At 58.5% G+C, this 8,084-nt stretch overlaps 1 protein-coding gene across 1 annotated transcript; it reads right to left on the bottom strand.

The window, feature by feature from the left end:
• Nucleotides 1–4,359: 4,359 nt before the first annotated feature.
• MSX1 (msh homeobox 1) lies at nucleotides 4,360–7,593 on the bottom strand. Its single transcript, XM_028089954.2, has 2 exons — nucleotides 7,125–7,593; nucleotides 4,360–4,802 (listed from the first exon to the last, which is right to left on the bottom strand). The coding sequence occupies exons 1-2, from the start codon at nucleotides 7,591–7,593 to the stop codon at nucleotides 4,360–4,362; spliced, it is 912 nt and encodes a 303-aa protein (XP_027945755.1).
• Between the last annotated feature and the right edge of the window lie 491 nt (nucleotides 7,594–8,084).

The raw sequence follows: 8,084 nt of genomic DNA, 5'->3' as shown, positions 1-8,084 counted from the left end.
GTGCCGCGGTGCGAGCTGCTGGGAGGGCGGGGACGCAGCCGGGGAGGCCGCACGGCCCCGGGGGCCCGGCCAGGCCGGCGCCAGCCGCCAAGTTGAAAGGCGGCCGCAGCCTCTCCTTGCTCTTTCCCACTGCGCCCCCGAGGGCTCCAGGCGAGGCGCAGGCCGGGCTCACCTCCAGGCCGCGGGTCACCAAGGGGGGCATCAGTGGGTTCGGGACCCCGCCAGCCTCACAGCCGGTAGGATTCGCACTTAAGGTCCCCCGCCTCCCGAGTAACTATCTCCACTGGGCCTCCTGCGCGACCTGGGCCTTCAAGCCCGGGGTCAACGAGCGGAGAAACGAACCCTAACACAAGGCGCTCTTGGCGCGAGCTCTCCGGCCCCAGCTCAGCCTCGAAGATCGGCGACCGCCCGAGCCCCCGCGGACGTGCGCGGAGCGAGAGTGCCCCAGGGCCCCAGCCGCGAAGTAATCTCTTCTACCCGGGCTTCCACGCCACAGACCTTGGGCCTTCTCGGTTCAGCCTACGTGGTCAGAAGCTGAGTTTGCAGATTAAGCCTTTGCCTCCCCAACAAAACGAAAATGCCTTCAGAGACAGCTTGCAGGGCAGGTGAGATGCCCCTTTTGTTCCCCGAGGGACGGGGCTTGCTCGTGGTCAGAGCACGAAGGGGTTAAATTCGTGGAGCTAGGGCTGGCTGGGCTCCCCGAGGCCGGTTTTCCAGCGATGCGCGCGCTTCGTGGGCCTTTTCTAAAACCAAACAGCCGTTCAGGCACTAGGTGACCCTCAACGAGAGGACTGGGCAGTGGGGGAAAGCGTGGACACCGGCGTGTAATCTGTGTTCGAATCCCTGCTTTCCCCCTAATGGGCTGTGTGACCCTGGGAAATCAAATAACCTCTCTGGACCGCCACACACTCTCTTGTTAAATAAATAAATAAATAAATAAATAAATAAATAAATAAATAAATAAATAAATAAAATTAAATAAATAATAAATAAATTTTTAAAAATCCCATGAGGTTCTTGGGAGGCGCGGGGGAGGCGGTTTGCCCGGGAATTCCTCTGGGCGCCATAGGTGGTGACTCGAAGTGAATGATCCCGTGTTTCCTGCCAAAGGAGGAAACTAGATCCGTAAAGGACCAGGCCTGGGAACCCCCTGCCCACTCTGCCCTCGCTTGATAAACAAGCAACTGAGTTCGGAGGACTGGGCTGAGAGAGCAGCGGTGCCGCGAGGACCGCCGCCAATTCCCGCCAGGCCTGGCTGAATTTAGCCCCAGTCTTCACCCCACACCAGTGAGCCGCTCCGATCTAGCAAACATTTATTGGGCACCTTCTGTGTACAAAGGGAATTCGAAAACAAAAGGGGGGGAAGAAAGAGCTAGACGAAAAGAAACAAAAATGGATAAAGCAGGGGGCACGGGAGTGGAAGGAAACCCGGACCCAAGCCGGCAACGCGGGCGGAGGCGCGCGCAGAGGCGGGCTCGAGCGGGGGTCCCGGGGCGGCGACCTCCTCCACCCGGCAGAGGTGCTGCGTGGGGGAAGGGGGAGCGCCCGCCTTGCCTGCAGCTACCGCCTCTCTGGAGCCGTGGCGCGTCTGCAGAGCGCGAGCCGTTGCTCATTACTGCAATTATGTTGCTCTAAGTTTGCCTCGACCCTAAATTGCCAAACTTCGAGGAGCCAGGAGGCCCGGGAGTCCGAGCCAGAGGAGACACCTGATCCCGCCCCACCATTCCCCTACCCGCACTAGAGTAAAAGACTCCAGGGCTGCGGGCGCACCATGAACTGAGAAAAATCAGGTCCACCCCTATTCCCCGGGCGCCCTCTCTCGCGGGGATTCGTTGACACTTCCCCAAAATCCTGGGAGCGGGGAAGGATTCCCAGACCCATTTCGCATATGAGAAAACTGAGGAACGGAGAAATGGAATATCTTCCCTATCCAAAGTCAGGCAGTCAATAAGCGGCAGGGCTGGGATGAACCCCGTCAGCTTGTCTGACTTCAAGTTCAATACTACCCCCAGGACAGGAGAATCACCAGGGGTGTTCCCGAAAGGAACCCGAAAAATTTGTAGGAGCCAGTGTCCTGCGCTCCGTCACTGTCGGGTTGCTTAGGTTTATAGAGAGGAGACGACAACTCCTTTCTGCGTCTGCGAGAAGCAGCGATATACCTCAGCCCTCAAGCGCCTTTAAAGCACTACCTGAGTCTAAGACCTTTTTAGGTCTAACTCCTCTCTCTTGGGGACGAAGAGGCCCAGATTCGGGTTCTGACCGCGCTTCTGGGAACCCAGAAGTCTGTCTGTCTGGAGCGGCGGAACTGCACTCTACAGCAAGCTTGCTTTCTTTTCTTAAGGAGGGGAGTTGTGACATGTTGGGACTTCAGCCCCGGCCTCCGGGACAGAACGTTTGCCGGAGCAATCGAGATTGTAGGATCGGAGACCCGGGGTACCCTGGAACTTGCCCGGCGCCAGCTCAGAGCCCGCCCAGAGTGCGTGCGCGCAGCCCTGCGCTCTCTTGGAATTCCTAGGCAGAGCTCCGGCCCCTGGGGCTAGAAACCGCTCCATGTGCCCCAGACTCGTTTTCCACCCCGCACCACGGCCTCTAGCTGTGGAGACGTCGACCCTCCCCAAGTCCAACGCCAGGTCCTTGGAGTTTCTAACAACCCTTGGCCTGCTGGCTTCCAGGGTTAACGGCTTGGGGCAAAAGCTGCCTGGGGCTGTCCTGCGTGGAGTTTGGAGGTGCGGGCCAATGTGGGACTGAGGCAGGGCCCGGGGGAGGGGAGGGCATGCAGATCTCGTGAGAATTAAGCCAGGGCCCCCAACTCGAAACGGAACAGAGCGGTGTCTGGAACATAGTAGGCTCTGTTTACTACAAGGTCATTTTCTGCCATCAACATCCTTGCAGAATTCCCCCCAGAAGGCTAAACTTGGCGCTCGTTCAAATATATTCTCCTGGAAGCCTGAATCTAACCTACTATATAAAAGAAAAAACAAGTTTGTGAGTGTTTGGAGGCAGGGGCTCATGCAAAGGACACGCCAAGGTGGGAAGTGTACTGTCGCCTTGGGTTTTCAGTAAAGTGTTTTGTTTTTAAGGGTCGTAATAGGGAGTGTGAAGGCGTTCACATTCTGGCAGCTCAAAATTAGATCCACAAACCGGGTCTCCACCAGCGCAGCGATTTAGAGAAGCAAAGCAATGGCCTCCACCCCCCACCTGGCCTCCTGTGGGAAAAACAGGTTTGCGGGGGTGGGAATTGTCTGGATTAGCTGTCTGCAGTCATCAAACCATTTGGGTGATTCGCTTTGTTTTCATAGACAGGTTAAAAGGGAAGAAAAAAGAAAGAGTCGGTTATGGGTCGCCTGAGCAAGTGTCGATTTCAGCTTAAAGTGAATTGGAAAATTGAGCCTAATTATCCTAGGTAATTGCTTCAATTCTCCACTTGACTTTGCTAATGCAGATCTGTCCTGCGTGTTCAAAAGGACACCCCCCTTCTGTCCCTGAATATCCTGTTGTCACCTTTGAAAGGTGCTAGTGTAAAACTACCATCATGCTGAAAAGCAATTGCATATGTGAACAGAAGGCAAGAAGTAAAATCCAAATAAAAGCCTAAATCAATAAAGAGATCGTTTCTTGTAGCTTAAAATTAATTTATTTAACAAATATAGCTATAATATAAATGATAATAAAATTTCAAATATACAGTATATTACACAAAATCCCTTCCAAAGGGATTCTTGAGAGTCACACAAATGTACTGTTAAATAGAAACAGGAGTTTTAAATTTTATTTTACAGTTTTTTTCTGGTACTGGTGAGAGAGGTCCCTTCAACCTACCTTGGCAACGCATGTGTCACCCCCCTTCCCCCCACCGAAAGCAGACGTTGTGCAGTTGAAGTTCTCTGAAGTTTTCCGATGGAAGGACGGGGGTTTCCATCTCCCCTGGCATGCCCTTCTCTTTTTCTCCACCTGTTCTTATTTTCCAAAATCTTCACACGGGAGTTTCTCTGTGCGTCTCCTGCCTGGTGTCAGGACAGGACGCAGCCGCCTAGTGCCGGTCCGACCACTAACTTTGCTGGGGACCGCTGGGAAGTCTACACCTCTCTAAGTTTCTCCATCTGTAACACAAAGGGTAGATCTAGATTCTAGAAGATTGTTAAGGGCCCCTTCCAGCCACTTTTGGGGGAGGGGATCAGACATTGGAGAGCGAACGCAGGGAGCAGCCGAGGATCAACCGGAGCAGCGTGGGGGTTAAAGGGGAAGGAGGCGGGCGGTGCCGAACAAGGGAGCTCGTTGGGGGGGATGGCACCTGCCGCTCGCAGGAGACCGGGGCTGGAGGAATCAGCTGGTACCACAGGGAGGCGACCCTGGGGCCCTCTATGTCAGGTGGTACATGCTGTAGCCCACATGGGCTGTGTAGAGTCCCACGGGCGCCACCGGCAGTGCGGCGCGCTGGAAGGGGCCAGAGGCCCCGTAGAGCGAGGCGCCCGCCGCGGCCGCTACCGCCGCGGGGCCCCCGAGCGGGAAGGAGAGGCCAAAGGCAGCCGGCGGCAGCATGGGCTTGGCAGCCATCTTCAGCTTTTCCAGCTCTGCCTCCTGCAGTCTCTTGGCCTTGGCGCGGCGGTTCTGGAACCAGATCTTCACCTGCGTCTCGGTGAGGCTGAGCGAGCTGGAGAACTCGGCGCGCTCGGCGATGGACAGGTACTGCTTCTGGCGGAACTTGCGCTCCAGCGCCAGCAGCTGAGCGGTGGTGAAGGGCGTCCTCGGCTTCCGGTTGGTCTTGTGCTTGCGAAGGGTGCAGGCCGGGGGGCTCAGCCGCCCTAGGGGGCCGAGAAAAAGGCAGGGGGTTAAGAGAGCGGCGCGGGAGTGTAATCTGCCCACAAAGTAGTAAGAGTGGTCAATAACAATACCAGCTATTCCTTTTCGTGGAGCATCTCGGTGCCAGGCACTGGGAGAGACACTCGGAAAAGGTTTTCTCCAGTGGCCACACCCCGCGGGGTAGACGTTCCTGTCTACTTCTTGCAAATGAGGAAACAAAGATTCCAGGTGAAACAGGCGCAGGTTCAAGGCCCGAATTTAACTGGGAAGAGGCGGAATGCCTTCATGCTAGGTGGCTGCTCAGGAGGGCCTCCCGCGGCGGGCTTCCTCCCACCGCCGCCGGTGTCCGAACGGTAGGTGTTAATAAGGTTGATGGAACACGCGCAAAAGGCCCTGCACCCAACCCAAGATCACATCTAGTTTCATGAATTGGCTAAACATTTATCTGTGCCCACCAAGCATTCAGCGCTAGGCTAGGCCGTTGCGTGGCATCCAATCCAGATCTCTAAATTCCACTCTTTCCCTTGGAACAGCATGTTCCTACAAGGTTCTGAGGGCTGTCCCTGGGGATCCAGAGGTGGAGAAAAGCCGGCTGTCAGGCGGTCAGGGAGGTGGCACCACGGCCATATCTCAAATATATGAAGTGCCAGTGTGTGTGGGGGGGGGTACTTCTGATTGTCTCAATTGTCTCTTGGGTCTCTCCCACCCCCAGCGCCTTGGCCCTCTGGACACACACAAATGGGAGTGGGGGGGGCGCTGCAATCACTTCTCCATCTGTGTCTGGGTTCGCAGAGATCAAAGGTGCCAAGCTTTTTCTTACGGCTTCAAAATATACTTCAAGGATGGGTGGTGAGCAAGCACCTCGACAGAGGGCTCCCCCCGCAGATCTGAGACTGAGTCCTCTGGGCCAGTCAACCCCTGCCACACAGGGCAGCCGTGGCCGGATAAAACGTAGAACAAATTCCTTCCAGGACAACGGGCACCACAAGGACTTTGGGGTCTGGGTGGAGGCCCTAACCGAACTCCCAAGTCCTGGAAAGGCCGCTTTCCCTACCCAGCAGCTTCTTCCCTTGGGAAAAATGAATTCAAGTCCAAAATGTTTCACCATGCGGGTTTTGCCTAAGCATGCATTTTTTCATTGTGTGTGTGTGTGTGTGTGTGTGTGTGTGTGTTTTAATGATCCTTTGGGCTCACAGACCACCAGGATATGAGTCAAACGAAACCTCGTGTTAACATCCCCCCCCCTCCCTGCTCCAGGCCATTGAGAGTCCGGGAAGCAGTTGGCCCCCGACTCGCTTTCCGCCCGGCGGCCCGAGGGGCGGACGCCGAGGAAAACGTCACTCCCTTCGGTAGCGACAGCACAGCCCTGGGCCACCTTCTCCAGCCATTAGGCCCAGGGAGGGGTTGGCCTTTCAAAGACGTTTAATCCCCAGATAAAAATCATTCCTCAGCATCACGCCATTGAATTCGGGTTGCTATTATGCCGCGCAAAATAATCGGAGGAAACGAGGAAAACTTGGGAATTTCCCGTGCTCCTGAAATATCTCCGAGCGTGTTTGCTGGGCAGAGAAGCCGGGGGCCCATGAGGCCTTGGAACGACCCCGAACGCGCCTTTGACCGCTGGAGTCCGCTTCAATGGGCCCAGTCGGCGAATTTGGGAGCTTCCCACCGCAATGGAGGGGGCACCTCCCACTAACTGACTTGGTGCCCCGCCCCCTCCACTGGAACCTGAGCGCCCCCTCCCACTAAATGACCCATCCACCAGAAGCACTAAGTATCTGCCTGAAACTTGAAGGGGGAAGGGGGAATTTTGCAAGAGATTAAGAACCTCTGGGAAAAGAGATACTTTAATGCGGGGGGTGAGGGCAGTCTTCCACGAGAAAGTGAAACTCTGAGCGCAGGGAAGATGTCCGCACCACTTGGACCCACCCGTAGGGATAACGGCGAAGTAACAGGGTTTTGGGGGCAGATTGGGAAGTGGGGATTCTTGGGGTCCTCTGAGGAGGGCTGGAGGAGAGGGTGCCCAGACACCTTGTCCTACAAGTTAACTCCCACTCGCAGCGTCCCCTGGCCAAGGCGAGGAGCCCGCGAAAGTGGACCGAGAGCTGGGTTTCAGCCAGGCCTCCACCCCTTTAGCTGATGCGATTGGGGAGTGGAGTAAACCCGGGCCTCCCCGCCAACCCATCTGCAGCACCGGCTCCAGGTATCCAGCTGCAGGTACGCAGCCGCTGGAGACAAGCAGGCGCCGGCGCGCGGCCTGGCGCCCTCGGGTCCCGCACCCCCGCCCGGCCCCCTCCCCCGCCGCCTGGGTTCTGGCTACTTACTGGCCGGGGGCGGGGAGAAGCGGGGGTTCTGCATCCACGGGGTCGTCTCGGGCTTCTCGGGGCTCTCGGCTTTGACCAGCGCATCTTCTGGCAGCTTGAGAAGTCCTCCCACCGAGAAATGGCCCAGCGGCCGCGGCGAAGACGGCGCGTCAGGGGCTCCCAGCGACCCCGGCCGGGCGCCCAGGGGCGGCGCAGAGCCGCCCGCCGCCTGTGCGCCCTCGGAGGCCACCAGGGCGCTCTCCTTGGCCCCGGGCTTCCTGTGGTCGGCCATGAGCGCCTCCACGCTGAAGGGCAGGAGTGAAGGGGACACTTTGGGCTTGGCCCCCTCCTCGTCTGCGCCCATGGCGGCCGCCGTGGCCGCGGTGGCGCTGGGGGCCTGGCCCCCGCCTCCCCCCGCCGGCTTGCCGAAGGCGGAGTCCTCCACTTTGACACCGAGTGGCAAAGAAGTCATGTCAGCAGCCGGGGCCATGCAGAGCCGGGCCCCCCCTCCAGCCGCAGCACGGGCCAGTCGCCGGGCATGGGCTTCCGGCGGACTGGGAGCGCGGCCGGCCTTTGGGAGCGCCCGGGGCCCTGGCCGGGCGGGCCCTCGCGCGCGCGCCTCCCGCCCCTCCCCACAAGGCCAACTCCGGCGCTCGGGGCCTGGTTCTTCGCTGGCGCCGCCGCGCAGGCCGAGTTCCCGGGCGCACTCGCCGGCTCCGGGTCGGGCCGCAGCTCCCCAGAGAACTTGTTAATAAGGCGAGGCCAGCGCAGCGGCGGCCAATCAGCGCGCGAGGGGGCGGGCCCGGCGCAAGCCATTGGGCCGCGCTCCTGCGGACTGGCCCCGAGGCGCACTGGGCCGCAGGGCTCGCGGGACAGGGCCGGACCCCCGGAGGGCAGAGGAGGGGAGGGGGCGCGGGAGAAACTTTCTTCGGCGCTCCAGCCTGGGCCGCCTGTCTCTTTCCGGATGCCCGTCGGTCTCTA

The sequence above is a fragment of the Eumetopias jubatus genome, unplaced genomic scaffold (genome assembly GCF_037043125.1).
Source record: "Eumetopias jubatus isolate StellerSeaLion01/CBP00866 unplaced genomic scaffold, mEumJub1_p1.0 scaffold_2, whole genome shotgun sequence".
Lineage (NCBI taxonomy): Eukaryota > Metazoa > Chordata > Mammalia > Carnivora > Otariidae > Eumetopias > Eumetopias jubatus.
This window is presented reverse-complemented; position numbering and strand designations above follow the sequence as displayed.

Bases quoted from the DNA above. Each gene is read 5' to 3' on its own strand.
- MSX1 (XM_028089954.2), bottom strand. From the start codon at position 7,593: ATGGCCCCGGCTGCTGACATGACTTCTTTGCCACTCGGTGTCAAAGTG. The intron at 4,803-7,124 runs GTAAGTAGCCAG...TCGGCCCCCTAG, and splicing joins CTTCTCCCCGCCCCCGGCCA to GGCGGCTGAGCCCCCCGGCC.